The following is a 15,334-nucleotide window of genomic DNA, read 5'->3' as shown; positions in this document are numbered from 1 at the left end:
CCCCTAGAGGGTGGCGGAGAGTGTCTCGACGTCGACGGAAGCCTCGACGGAGACTTAGACCTCAGCACCCACAAACTTCAAGCCAGAAGTGTGGTGCCTTGACGCCGACTTACTTGCATGCGGCGGAGACTCTCGACGTCGAGATGGTGTTCCTGAAGACTGTCTGGGCCTCTTCGACAGTGACTTCGACGTCTACGGTGAATTTCTTGTCCCCTTCCTCTTCCTAGTGTCAGGGGAGGTGGAATGTCGTCTATTTTGAAATTGCTTGCTGGAAGACGATGTTCTGGGGCCTCCATGGCCACCACCCTGATGACTCTGGTACTTTTCCAGCAGAGCACTGAGTTTTATGCGTTCCCTGTCATGCAGGGTCCGCCTGAGGAACTTCTGACAATAGTGGCACTGGTCAGGATTGTGTGAAGATGAAAGACACACAATACACACCGAGTGTGGGTCTGCCAGTGCCATTTTCTTGTCACCGCAAGGGCATTTCCTGAATAAAGCTGGCATTCTGACTAGAAAAAATGTATGGAAGTCCACAAGACCAGCAGCAGAAGCCTTTAGACACCAGAAAACGTTGAATTTTCTGCAAAAAATCTCTTCACCATCAGTTTTAGTCACACAACTGAAGAGCTCAAACTCCAGGATCCTCTCAGAAGGAGCCGGAAAAAAGAACTGACCTAACTGCCACCTGTGGTGCACCATGGGAGCACTACCTTTCAACTACCCTTCCCCCTCGTCTCCATGCTTTCCCTCCCATACCAGGATAAATATCCCAGGACTAGCTGGTAATTCCTCTCTACTCATATATTTTGACGATGTTAATTCTATAATTGTTTGGACCTTCCTGTTGGGTATTGATTTCTATCTCACTGTTATCCTGTTACATTCAATTAATCTTATCTATGTATTGCTGTATTATGTTCCCCTTATTATCCCACTCCCTGCCTCCCCCATCCCCATTCCCTACTCCCGCCTTTGTTTTCGTTTAGACTATACAAAATATTACAGGATGTCTTCCATTTGTATTGATTTCTGAATACTACCTCATTTATTACTGTATTGCAACAAATTACCCCTGTAAAGCGCTCTGATACCCCTGGGTCCAGCTAGCGTTATAGAAAACATGTTAAATAAATAAATACAGGTCTTAAAGGCACTGTACCCCTACTCTAATGCCTTAAAGGCACCCTGGGTGACTTACCGGCTCTTTCTGCATTTACTCTGTTAGGGTTGTCCCCCTTCCCTCTGGTGCCTCACTCTGAGACAGCACTTCGATGCTGTTCGGTTTTATGTGCTTTATAAATTCAAATTCAATGTAACAAAGGTCCACCTGCACAGTATGGGGAGGCATGTGAGTTCTTTATTGACGCGCATATCATCAGCAATTGCCCAAATTACGCAGAACGCCCTGGCGATGAGTCAATTTTGCACCAACTCTAGCTCGGAGGTTTCGACAGGTACAACAATACACATTGGTCAGGCTCTGTCAATGTAGCTCCTACACTTACCAGGTCTTGCAAATGTTGGTTACAGGACTCCACAGGCCCAGGTGCATCTATGTAATCCCTCCCCTGAGGACCTCAAACCCCAGATCATCCTGACCTACACTGCAGCCCATGACTGTGTCACAGCATCACATCCTAGGTCACAGAAAGAAGGGGGCTCCTCACCATCTCCGTCGGGGTCAGCCTTAACCGCTGCGTACATCTCGCGGATATTGTCAGGCGTCATCCATCGGCCACTCCCCAAGCGGGTGTGAGTCAAAACCTACAATGACAGAGAAGCCTTTGAAAATGCTGTCACTGTTAGGAGCAAAAGAAGCCAAAAAGAATCAGTAAACAATAAGGCACAGGATGCTTCGGAGCGCTCGTTATTCATACTTAAGGAAGCAGGGCACAGGGTCTACCAGGGTCACACAGCTTGTGAGGGTTCAATAACTTTGTGAAGAAGTTACACTGTCTCACCATGGGGCTGGTGCAATCATCTTGGAAATCATTCATGACTTCCTTTTAATGGAGATTATGAAGGTGTCCCAGGTTATAAAGCATACAATATATTCATTTTCAAACAAAAAATATTTTCATATAAACAATGTAACTCAGTCCTCTCAAAGCAATGCGCAGAGTTTGAATGCTGGTGATTTCAAGAAGCTAACAGGAATGTTTTTCAGTGTTCCATTTGTTTTCAGGGTCATGGTATAATTGTTTTTGGTCTAAAAAGGGAATGATACTGCACATTACCTTCAGTGCCTACTGGCAGTATGTCGGGCGTCCTGAAGTTGGCAGTTTGCGAGTCTGTGATAACACCAGCTAGCGCTAGTCTCAACTTTAGGGGATATTTACTAGACATGTGACACTCTTTACTCCTAAATGCGGCTTAGCTCACAATGAACCCCTGTCTTCTATCTCCTATATTTGTAGATTTTCATATTTTTACCTAGGTTGGCCTCCATTTTGTCATCTGCATTCAGACCATGAATAAGAAGTGGCACCAGAAGTAGGAGGCAGTGAAATATGGGCATCCGTTGAATCAGCAAAAGCACAAGGTTAAAGACTGCTTTGTCTTTCACATTTCACCAGCAGGGTACACCGAGCAGGCCGGTCCCCTCCTGAATGTCTCAGCGGCTACAAACATTCACCTTGAATACAAATCAGAATGCAGAAGGACATTCCTGTCGTTTATGCCCTCCTATAGGGTCAGACCGAGAAAGGCCCTGTCAAGGTCCTAGAAGAGGTCTAGCAAATACCATTTTTTTCAAAGAAATCTGTAATAAGAGGTAAATTCCTGAAAGGCCTGCCTGGCCTCTGCACCCCTTCAACCACACCAGTGAAGACACCACAGAGGAACAATAAAAACATACATGGGATGAGTGTGTTGGGTGGCTGGGGGTCCGCAGTGGAGTAAAGCCCCCCTCTCTTAAAGTGATCCTGGTTTTTAGATGTTACCCCCCTATTAATGCAGAACTGTAGCAGGCCGCGTCGCCGGTCACAATCTGTTAACATGACCATCCATGGCTGTTTCTACGGAAGGGAAACTTAAACGAGTCCCAAAGTCACATGTTTACAGTGACTCCCCACTGAGACGAGGGTCAGGGTCAAAAACTGCGGCCTCGTTAATGAAGCATTCCACCTGATCAATCCAAGATATAGCGCCAATCTGCTAAATTCGTGGGTGGGCAGCGCCTGGAAACGCCGGCTCGAATACCTCAAAAGTCAGCAACAAATTGCTGGGCTTCTGCCCACCCATCCCTGCCTTCTCCCTCTCACGAAATCCTTAAACAATAGTCCCCGACTCCTGTGATTGCAGCTGTTCTTCTGACAGATGTTCTCTGCAAAGTGCGCTCGTAATACAGAAGCGCTAGATGAAAGAGACATGTTTACAAATGAAAATGTAACGAGTAACTGGTGAACCCACCCTGCAGTACAGAGACAGAACAAAACCCGCACATGTTTCTCTAGCTTGAATAGGAGTGAGTTATTCACTAAGCCCCTTGTGTGGTAAAAACAACTTCTAGGCGCTGCAAGGTACACCGTTCACACTATATTTTCACAGCCAATGGGCCAAGGACACCATCAGACTTTTGACTGCGATATAGAAAAATTGACAGGAAGATTCACAGCGAAACTCAGATTCAAGGCCGTGCAAAGCTTGGGAGATTACAAAACTGGGAGACTCAAACTGCAATCTGAAAACAGAGTGCGAGTATAAACTTAAAGGAAGGAGAATGAGGTCAGATGTGATAAGACTGCCCACGCCCCCTTCCTGGGGGATGGCACAGCATTATCCGAAGGTAGCTAATGGGAGGTAAAGTGATTTTCCGTGAAACCCACCCAGGCCGGGGCTGATCAGCGCCATCTGTACATCTGGACCAGTGAGTGAATTAAAGATGGCGGCGGTCCCGCACCCTGGATGCTGTCAAGGCCTGAGATGCAAACGGTGCGAGCACCAGCGCGTATCAATGCATTCATGCGCTGCGAAGCTGGCGCTTCAACAAGGGGTGCCAAGCAGGGCTGGTACAAAAGGGGGTGGTAATGGACGGAGCATCTGAATCAATCAAACACACACACCCAGTCAAAAGATCTGGGTTTAATCCATCACTGTTCTTTAGCCCACTCTGCCACCCCAGTTCAGACATGGCTATATGCAAATCAGTCTGACCCTGTGCCTCATGGGAACAGTCCAGCCCGAACTGCCAAGCCATGTCTTCCCTGGACCGGAAACAAGCTTCCGAGGACCGGTTTCTGGCATTCCAGCCGTCTTCAGCCCGGCTTGCTTAAATCCAGTGGCAAAGTGAGCAAGGGACTCACGTCTGAGCATACCCTGCCACACTTATGGCGGCCAAAAGCGGTACAAAAGGGGGTGGTGATGGACGGAGCATCTGAATCAATCAAACACTCACATCCAGTCAAAAGATCTGGGTTTGATCCATCACCGTTCTTTAGCCCACTCTGCCACCCCAGTTCAGACATGGCTATATGCAAATCAGTCTGACCCTGTGCCTCATGGGAACAGTCCAGCCCGAACTGCCAAGCCATGTCTTCCCTGGACCGGAAACAAGCCTCCGAGGACCGGCCTCTGGCATTCCAGCCGTCTTCAGCCCGGCTTGCCCGAATCTAGTGGCACAGCTGCAACAGATCCAGGGCACTACAACCATGCCAGGGGCACCAGTGCAAGTACGCAATTTGTCCAACTGCACCCGGCTAGGCAGGAAAAGACATCCTTGTGCCACTGCACCTGCTGCGCTAATCCAAGCGACGCCCCCGAGGATGGGTGTGTGATACAGGTGGGGCTGGCTGCAGAGGCGAGCTTTGGGGACCCCCCAGCTATCTGGAAGAGACTGAAGTAAAACCAGCGATTCACAACAATTGCGATCCTGAGTGTGTGTTTAGCTGCACTGAGTGACGCCCATTGGATATACGTGCCATTATGAATAAATGCCCCTGCCACGTGCCCCCCCCCCCTCCTCACCTCCTTGAGCTGCAGCTGTCCGTCCTGGTTGTGGTCCAGCAGGTTGAAGATGTCCGCCTGGCTGATCTCGATCTTTTCCATGGCTTCCTCGTACTCGTCGGTGGGAAGGATTTGGCTTTTCTGCAGTCCCTTCAGCTGGGCCAAGTGAATCAGCAGCTTGCATTCCTCCTCGCTCAGGAAGTGCGGGATCTCTGCAGGAAAAACGAGAATGGGTCCTGTGAAAGGATGGCAGATCCTCAAATGTGAGCTGAGAAGCTCGGTCCACTGACGTTCCCAGCAAACAGTATATGTCTCGCTACTTTTGCCTTCTCGCTACCCTCTAATTTGGAATTTCATACAAATTATACTGATATTACTGGAATAGTACATAGCCTTACGTACCCCGCTGTACATTTAAGGATGTAGCGCATTCTTATAATGCACATTATATCATTTTAACAGGCACACATCGTTTTGATCGCATCTCCTCATCACTCAGAGCCCTCGCCTGGCTCCCAGTTGGAGCTAGGATTCACATGAAGGTTGCATAAAGCTCTACACAATTCAGATCCCAAATCCATGGCGAAGAGGACCAAGCTATCAGGAACCAGGTTTTCTAGAAGTGCTAAATCCCCCATACTACAACCAGCCATATATTCAAAACAAGCATTTGCAATGCAATAGGTCTCGCATTAGGAAAGTTTGAGCTATTGGTCTTGTAAATGACAATTTTTTTATTTATGTGTTTGTTTTGAAAATAGCTAAATTAATAGCTTTGTCATTTACAATGCCAATAGTTATATCTTTCGCAAATGTGACACCTATAGCATTTGTAATGCAACATGTTTTGTATTTACGTGACTTAGATGTATTGATATTACAAATAACAATGGCTTAATTTTTTTAAATAAATAATACTTAAATAAAAGTGATTGTAATTTATAATGGCAATAGCTTAAACATTTGTAAATAACTTTTGTGAAGAATATGTTCAGTGTATTTTATTGTGATGAAAATCCAACATCAGAAGTGAAATATTAACATCTTTTTGTGACATTTGTAATAAAGCTTGAAACATTGAGCGAACATATTTGAACCAGTTGTAGTTGAATGGTTGCACAGATTGATGCTGTGATGGCGCGGAGTGATGCTGTGGCGTTCAGTGATGCTGTGGCATTCAGTGATGCTCTGGTGGCGCATAGTGATGTGGTGGTGCCCCTGAGTGATGCTGTGGAGGCCCTGAGTGATGCTGTGGAGGCCCTGAGTGATGCCGTGGAGGCCCTGAGTGATGCTGAGGAGGCCCTGAGTGATGCTGTGGAGGCCCTGAGTGATGCTGTGCAGGCCCTGAGTGATGCCGTGGAGGCCCTGAGTGATGCTGTGGAGGGTGGAGTTGGGGTTGTAGTTGGGGTTGGAGAGTGGGGTTGGAGGTTGGAGTTGGAGGGTGGAGTTGGAGGGGGGAGTTGGAGGGTGGAGTTGGAGGGTGGAGTTGGAGGGTGGGGTTGGAGGGTGGGGTTGGAGGGTGGGGTTGGAGGGTGGGGTTGGGGTTGGAGGGTGGGGTTGGGGTTGGAGGGTGGAGTTGGGGTTGGAGGGTGGAGTTGGAGGGTGGAGTTGGAGGGTGGAGTTGGAGGGTGGAGTTGGAGGGTGGAGTTGGAGGGTGGAGTTGGAGGGTGGAGTTGGAGGGTGGAGTTGGAGGGTGGAGTTGGAGGGTGGAGTTGGAGTTGGAAGGTGGAGTTGGAAGGTGGAGTTGGAGGGTGGAGTTGGAGGGTGGAGTTGGAGGGTGAAGTTGGAGGGTGGAGTTGGAGGGTGGAGGGTGGAGGTGGAGGGTGGAGGGTGGAGGTGGAGGGTGGAGTTGGAGGGTGGAGTTGGAGGGTGGAGTTGGAGTTGGAGAGTGGAGTTGGAGGGTGGAGTTGGAGGGTGGAGTTGGAGGGTGGAGTTGGAGGGTGGAGGTGGAGTTGGAAGGTGGAGTTGGAGGGTGGAGTTGGAGGGTAGAGTTGGAGGGTGGAGTTGGAGGGTGGAGTTGGGACTCGAAGGGTCCTCGGGGAGGAGAGGGAAGAGAGATGTTGCCTAAAAGAAAAATAAAACGGACAAAATGACCCTGATACTTTAGGTCCACTCCAATTAAGAACGTTGTTTATTTGCTATAAATCTGTCCTTTTCGCATCCAAATATGTAATTGCAGTGCATTTCTATGTAAAGTATTTCCTACGAGGCCAACGATCCAGGCAGCATATTTGTATTTCAAAATATATAGGAGTTAGTCTTTTCAATGAAAACATGCATACACTTTATCCACCACGAAGCTCGTCGCAAATAGCACTCCTGCTAAGGTTATATTTTCAGAATACCAAAATCTTATGTGGAACATAGTTTCCAGACTCAACTGCATTCTTTCCCACTGGCATTGTTTGCCACGTTTTACAAGCTGTGTAACAGAACCCATTAATGGAGGAGGGTGTGCGTACTTTGGCCTCAAGCAGCCATTTGTGAATAAGTTAAACACATCGCATGGTCGCAGCCCCGTGTCCTGATCAAGGACTGAGGGGAGGTGAAAACACACATTAGGTTCTACAGTTAGAAGACTTTGCACTCAAGCAAGTTCATTCTGTTGCATAACATTTCCATCACGCCGTCTGTGAAAAACAAGCAGTCAAGTTCGCCTACCTCAAACTTCACAAATGAGCAGTTAACACAAAAAGAGACAAGACGCTTTATTACAGTTTTATAAACATCAACTTTATCGACTGTTAACACCTCTCTTGGATCCGAAAAACCCAAACAGGAAATCACGATGATCATCACAAAATATGTACTCGCGCAGACAAAGCTTGAGAATACTTTCATCGTTAATAGCCCATAGCCAACAGCAAGATCTCAAATACTCTGCACCCAACAATACCTAGGGTACACTGCTAGATTGATTTAGTATGGCACTGGAAGGGGAGGTGTGTGTACGAGGCCTATCATACTGACTTCATAAATGTAAAAAGCCTACCTGTTGTGCTGTTCGGTAACTTTGCCCTAGGGCTCCGAGAATATTTGCTGAAAGAACAAGCGGGAGGCGGCTCGGGCGCAGCACGTCTTCCGGAGACGTGCGCGTTCACAGAGCTGAATCGGCTTGTGCACAGGCCAGTAGCTGCTCGTGCACAGCTCTATCTCCCTTGCCAGTTAACACGGTCACTATAGAACTCGCTGGCAGGAGCGCTTCGCGCTCCAACGCCAGCTCGACCTAAAAAGCTTTCCCAGCAGTTAGAGACGAAGTCTGAAAATAAAACATTGGACCAGGACAATCTGGTTGATGTAGCAAACCTCAGCTCCATTGATGTCACCCTGAAATTGCGCCTAGTTCCATGTTCATCATGAACTGTTGATTTTCACTGGTGCTTGACTTTTCCTAGGCACTTGCCTAAAAACTTTAAAAATCAATAATTCCTTAGGCTATCCTGATGATAGTGGCATCTTCTTGTTTATTACATTTTCCCTAGTTTTTTACATTAAATTGGGAATTTTATTGTATTCTTTACTTTAAAATGGTTGGTACTGTTTGAACTTAGCTAGCACTTTTCTGGGTACTGCATGCTGCTTGCGCCATAGCTGCCAGGGGTTCAGAAGAGCTTCTCTTAGAACTGTGTTTTGACATGCCTAACCAGTGAAGGTTTCTTGAGTTGGTAGGGGTGCCCAAGTACCAAATGATAAATCACATTTATGATGCAAAAGACTTAGGAAGAACCACAATAATAAATTAAAGAGAGACAAAAGGAGTACCATCTTAATTAAACACATTGTAAATACCGCAAACAAAATCAGAAAACTGTTAACAAATCGATAAACCCTGAAAGATGCCCTGCGATTCAAGAAAGAAATATGCTATTTTGTCTAGTTATTCATAGCTTTCACTATAACCATCAACTATTTCACCCCTGATTCAATACTCATTCACCTTGTACTCCCAACTGATTATGTTGGGGATCTAAAGACTGATCCAAAAAGTACAGCATTCAACTTGCATGCAGAGCTCAGTCCAGTCGACTTCTTGAAGCACTTCATACAGAATTTTGAAGCTGACCTCAGATCCAGGATCAATGCTTCAAAATAGTCTTTTCTAGAAACTTGAGAAACACTGAAGAAAAGAACAGCTATCCTTGAGGTTGTGGGTAATCACTAACCAGAATATCACCAAACCACCATAACCCAAATAGATCTTGGTAAGGGACGTAACGAGACAGCTTCATTCAGGTCTGCAAAGGGCACCAAATCTACTCTTGATAATGTAAGAGATCGCTTTGTCTTGTTGGACAAGAACATGCAATCAGATTTCTTAAATGTTGATATCTCAGCTTCCTGTAACACAGTATACAACATGTTACTTAGAGATATACCCTATCCTTCCTTCATACTATTGGAAATAAGTTTGGATTGTGTGAACAGAAGTACCATCAACAGGTGACCTGTGAAATGACACTAGTGCCATCTGTTTCCTGTCAGCTTTACATTATCTAAACGTAGACTTTGACAACTCCTACTGGACGACCAGATGCACTTCAGTATGCATCCAGCACCCAAATCTATATCCAATCAGTTAACAGTCCAACAACCTAGGTCAGCAGCTGCTTGGCAGCTACATGCCTGGTCTGGGTGTTCCAGTCGATGAAAGTGAGCTGATTGAATTAAGACAAGGCAGGAGCCTTGGTGCTAGAAGAACCAGACTTTGACTCGCTACCCTTTGATTGGCCTCCTAATGATGGAGTATCTCAAGCTCCTCTGGTGTAAGAAAGAAACATGAAAATGATTTAAGCTCTCCCTCATCACCAATTCAATGCATAGAACAAGGACATAAAACTAGAACTCTGCCTACAGCGTAAAATCCTCCCAAACCTCGAGGCCACTATGAGGTGAGTCTGAGAAAAGTCTTAAGCCCACCTCGATCATTTCATCATTGCCTAAATGTGCAAGACAGGTTGCAAAAGTTTTTGAAAACCTAATATGGTTGTCTTTATTTGTATAAGCGCGAGTATATATTAAGAAGGCAGAAAACTTCACTGACTCCTACTAGAAACAAAATCTAACTTTAAGATTACTACACCTTGGAAAAGACCTACTAGTAGTGGGTCATGGGGAATGAACACCTTGACCTCTAAGAGGTACCTGCGCTCTGCAATTCATTCCACACACAGAGAAATGGGTAATAAGATGATGTATAAATGTACAACTGTGCGGAGTAGAAGGTCCCAGCCGATGGAATGAATTGAAGACTAAACTGATAGCAGGACCAATCTACAAGCTCTCGAGACACAGGCATAAAACAACCCAACAACTAAACTCCAAGTAAGAAAAAACTTGTTTTACAAAGTAGCCTTGACAGGAGAACAATGGATTTCAAACATTGCTTTGCCACCAACAAAACATTCAAACTCTGGTATTGCTTCAATGTGGAGGAAAGCTAGGGGCAATCATTTATAAGCAATGTAATTAACATTGTGCATTGCACTGCCATCAGCACAGGTTGACTTAATTACGCTGCGATCACCTGCATTTGCTTTTTTTTGTTTTGTTTTTAACATAAGTGCAATCCTGCGAACTGAGGTACACTTATTTCGAGTGACACTCCAGCTCCAGCAGTTTTCTAGTCCCACAGCGAGGAAACGGTCGACTATGGTTCGTGTATTAAATCCATTTAAGTTACAAATTGATTACACAGTGTGTCAGTCTGGGCCAGAGAATCAGCACATCCAGCTGAGTCGCAGATCATAAGGTGCCCGAACAATTCCACGAACTAAAAAGCCAACTTTACCACCGCCACCATAGCCTCTTCTCCGTTCCCCGCTACTTAATCTCCCTCTGCATACCTCGCTGTTCTGATGTTTGAATGTTTCCAAGAAAAGCAACTCCACAGCAGCCTCCGCCGCAATGTTCTTCTGTTTTAGAACTCAGGTTGTGAATACTGGGCCATAGTACATTCGGAGCACCCAGGCCTGTAGATGCTTGGGAAAGGGAAAGAGTTAGACATAGAAAAAGGACTGTCAATAAGATTTCTGCTTATCGGAAATAGTGGCCATCTTGAAGATACAACGCTTCGGCCAATCACTAGAGAATCCGCCGAATATCGTAATTTAAATCCCAAATTTCATACGACTTTCAGTTTAATAATGGCTTTTTAGAAATTACGGTAATTTATTTAAGCAGCAATGCACGTCAAACTATTTACATTTTAGTTTTCTGATATAGCTACTGCGATCATAAAAAAAATACTTTAACCGAACTTTATAAATTATGTTCGAGAAATTAAAAATATTTCTTACCGCTCGCATCGACTTAACCTAGATTGATTTAGTATGGCACTGGAAGGGGAGGTGTGTGTACGAGGCCTATCATACTGTCTTCATAAATGTAAAAAGCCTACCTGTTGTGCTGTTCGGTAACTTTGCCCTAGGGCTCCGAGAATATTTGCTGAAAGAACAAGCGGGAGGTGGCTCGGGTGCAGCATGTCTTCCGGAGACGTGCGCGTTCACAGAGCTGAATCGGCTCGTGCACAGGCCAGTAGCTGCTCGTGCACAGCTCTATCTCCCTTGCCAGTTAACACGGTGACTATAGAACTCGCTGGCGGGAGCGCTTCGCGCTCCAACGCCAGCTCGACCTAAAAAGGAAAACACACGGCCGCACTTTCCCCGGGTCTGTCCCAATATATGGAAGTCCCTGCCACCCTCAACGAGAAGCACTTACCTCCTTTAGACTTTTCAAGCCCGAAGTCAAAGCCTTACATTCTTCTAGAAAAACACGTCTCTTCAGAGAACTCTTGAATCTGCTTTGTATCTTATTCGACACTAGATTCTACTGTTTTATGCCTTGCTCTTCGAACTCTACATATGAGAACACTTTTGAAACTGTCATTCAGCATATTTGATATTGTATATGATTGTGTTATACCTTGCACTTCGAAATCTATACACAGTGTATCTTAGGGTCCCGTGTCTTTACTGTACTGTAACCCTCATAAGCTCTCTTGTACAGCGCTCTGACGCCGTGATGGTCATGTTCGCACATTATAAAACACTATAAATAAAAAAATACATTAAGAAATAAATAAATAAATAAGGTTACTTCAAGTCACAGAGGAGTTTCATGGCCATATAGGGGAATGAGAAGTAAGGCTGTGGGTCCCTTATAAAGTTCTGCAATGCCACAGTGACTTGCAATATCTTTTTGACATACGTCAGAGCGTATTTTATTCCTTATAGTTTATTGTCACAAGTCGCCCTCCCCACAAACCATTTATAGCCTTGGTGTCTTGCTCTTGCATATGAAAGTGAATACATGTAGAATTAAAGTTGGCATCTGTAGTGCCAAATTAAACACACCAAGAGGCTGTTAGCAGTTTGCTGAAAAAAGATATTAGAATACGTTTAATGTAAGTCACATTACAAATGCTTCAGCTCAGAATGTGTGGAAACATGCAGAGAGATTATATCTTTCCTGTAATGCCCCAAAGTGTGCAAAAAACACAGGCAGGAAGGAAAATCCATCTGTTGCTTGCTATGATTAAACTGCCGTTGTAATTATGCTCTATGCCCGCCTTTCGCCTTCACTGCTGGCTCTGGAGGAGGCTACATGACCAACTTAAATAACTTATTACAGTTAAGCATTTACGTCATTTCATTATTCAGGTGACTAGAGATGCTACAAATCGACTGTAATATGGATATTAGGGACCAGTTTTCTTGCAGGGATTGTGGAATCACATGCATTAGTTTTCGTTTTTTACTCTCATAGCAAAGAAGTCTGACCACCTCACCCCATTGAAAAAGATCTTCATGGCTTCCCCAAAATGTCCTCGACCAAGCACAAACAGGCTGAGCTGTTACCTGAGCAATGAAGTAAAAGCAAGAGAGGCAAATGAGATACAGGAAGCAAACCCCGCCTTCACCTTGACATCCCTCATACCCTCAGCAGCCAGGCTGTCTCTCGTCACATTCTGGCACAGTGAACTCTTCTATATGAAAACATCCCACTGAACCCTAACCAGTCACCTTTCCAAAACAAGCATTTTCAATGCAATGGTCTCGGCTTTGCAAAAGTTAGAGCTATTGGCATTGTAAATGACACATTTTTTATTTATGTGTTTGTTTTGAAAACAGATAAATAAATGGCATTGTAATTTACAATGCTAATAGCTTAATCTCTCGCCAATGCGAGACGCAGGAGTAGAGTGATTAATAGTGAGTAGTAGAGAGTGCATAGTAGAGGAGTAGAGTGTGTGTAGTAGACGAGTAGAGAGTGTGTAGTAGAGTAGTAGAGTGAGTACTAGAGAGTACTAGAGTGATTAATAGAGTGTGTAGTAGTGAGTTGTAGACAGGACTGTAGTGAGTAGTAATGAGTATAGTGAGTATTAGAGAGTTAGTAGAGTGAGTAGTAGCCACTCAATCCGCACCGCACCACTCAACCCGCAACGCCTACAGCACCACTCAACCCGCAACGCCTACAGCACCACTCAACCCGCAACGCCTACAGCACCACTCAATCCCCACCGCATACAGCACCCTTCTACCCGCAACACCTACATCACCACTCAACTCGCAACGCCTACATCACCACTCAACCCGCAACGCCTACATCACCCCTCCACCCGCAACGCCTACATCACCACTCAACCCGCAACGCCTACATCACCACTCAACCCGCAACGCCTACATCACCACTCAACCCGCAGGGTCCAAGGGGTGGTGCGAAGTTAACCTTCCAAGGAATTACCTGGATTGATTTAAAAATATGTTCATTATAATGGTTAGCTGATAAGAAGAGAAGCAGACTGCAGGGGGTGGTGGTGTGTAAATGGTCAGCAGGGAATGGGTGAAAAACGGATGGCAAGGGTTGGGAGCAAACCATACAGTACCATGCACTCTGTAAGAGTCTATGGCCAAGTGTGAAAAAAATATATGTCTTTGAGTAGAAGTCACAAACATACTAAGAGCAGCTATAAACCTGCAGCAGAAGACCAAGATCTAAAAGCTCTCCCAAGAGAGATGGGAAGGAAATCCATCTCAAAGTAAAATCATTAGCTTAGGTCCCATATGATCAAAAGACCAACGCATTCTTATCCTTTTCTGACCTCCAACAGAAACACGCACTGGCACAAGGGGAGGCCTTTCGATAGCTCCAAATTAAACATGCCATACTCACGACTGTGCCGGACCTCCCCTCCCTTTCCGAGGCCTCGCCCCTTCAGGACAGACTACTCTCCGAACCCCTTCTAACAAAGGCCATCTCCTGCACATATCGTAAGCTCTGCAATAATCTGCCCGATTCCTTCCAGGCCTTGCGAGAAAGGTGGGAGGGGGATCGGACACACTTTGAGGATGAATATTGGCAAACGGTACTCATGTCCCCACGGGAATAGGCGATTAGTCACCACTTCCGCCTGATACAACTCAAAATCCTACACAGGACTTATATGTCTGGTCCCCTGTTGGCTAAACTTGGTAGGCGCCCGGGCGACTTATGCCTGCAGGGTTGTGGCTTGACTGGTACGTTCTATCACACCCTGTGGGAATGCCCCATAATCCAAATCCTTTGGACCAAAGCAACCAAGAAAATGGCGGAGGCACTGGGGAAACAGATCCCATTGACACCTAAGGGAGGGCTCCTGAATGTCTGGGGGGCAACGGATCTGACAGAGATAGAACATCAATGGTTGGCCCTCAGCTGTCTCCTCATAAAACGTTTGATAGCTATGAAATGGGTTCTCCTGACCGTCCACTGGTGATTGAAATGGATAGGGAAATGGTAGCTGAAAAAAACTTTATAAACTCAGAGGGTGCCCCAAGAAATGGGATAAGAAGTGGGGAAAGTGGAATGCATATAGGGGTGAACTCTGTAGCTCTCCCACTACGGATATGGCAATGGACAGGTCGAGGATTGTACGTAGAGACCCGAATTGATACAAATTGAATTTTATTTTCTTGTATATGGTGTCCCTTTTTATTATCGTCAATTTGTGTATGGCTGAGTGTATTCTGATTTTTATTCTTGATCCACATGTCACAGCCCACAGTGGGTAACATTCCGAACACCCTTATGATTGTAATAATTGTCAGAATTTTATGTTTTTGTGCTTTCTATCGCTTCAAGTGCTCTTATTCTGTTGTCTTCCTAATAACATTTTATTTAAAAAAAGACCAACGCATATTTAGACCCAGACCTCAAAATACAGTGAAAGTTAGACGTACAAACCTGGAAATAAAAATGGAAGCTTAGACCCAAGATTCACAAAAATAGTGATAAAACAGGTGAATCCGAAATCTAAAAAAAAAAATAAAACACTGAAGCTCAGTCCCATTATTCACATTATAAAATGGAAATTTAGGCCCAACTTTTTTGTTACATCCTATTTAGTCCC

The 15,334-nt window shown here is 45.3% G+C and overlaps 1 protein-coding gene across 1 annotated transcript in view; it reads right to left on the bottom strand.

Annotated features, from left to right (window-relative positions):
* P4HTM (prolyl 4-hydroxylase, transmembrane) overlaps window positions 1–15,334 on the bottom strand; it is a 215,979-nt gene that overhangs the window by 83,891 nt on the left and 116,754 nt on the right. Inside the window, exons 3-4 of the mRNA XM_086939319.1 lie at window positions 4,969–5,159; window positions 1,671–1,767 (exon numbers count right to left, since the gene is read on the bottom strand). Of these exons, the coding sequence (XP_086795445.1) occupies window positions 1,671–1,767; window positions 4,969–5,159 (288 nt within the window). The remainder of the gene's footprint in view (window positions 1–1,670; window positions 1,768–4,968; window positions 5,160–15,334) is intronic.

This window comes from Lissotriton vulgaris, chromosome 9 (assembly GCF_964263255.1).
Source record: "Lissotriton vulgaris chromosome 9, aLisVul1.2, whole genome shotgun sequence".
In the NCBI taxonomy this organism is placed as follows: Eukaryota; Metazoa; Chordata; class Amphibia; order Caudata; family Salamandridae; genus Lissotriton; species Lissotriton vulgaris.
This window is presented reverse-complemented; position numbering and strand designations above follow the sequence as displayed.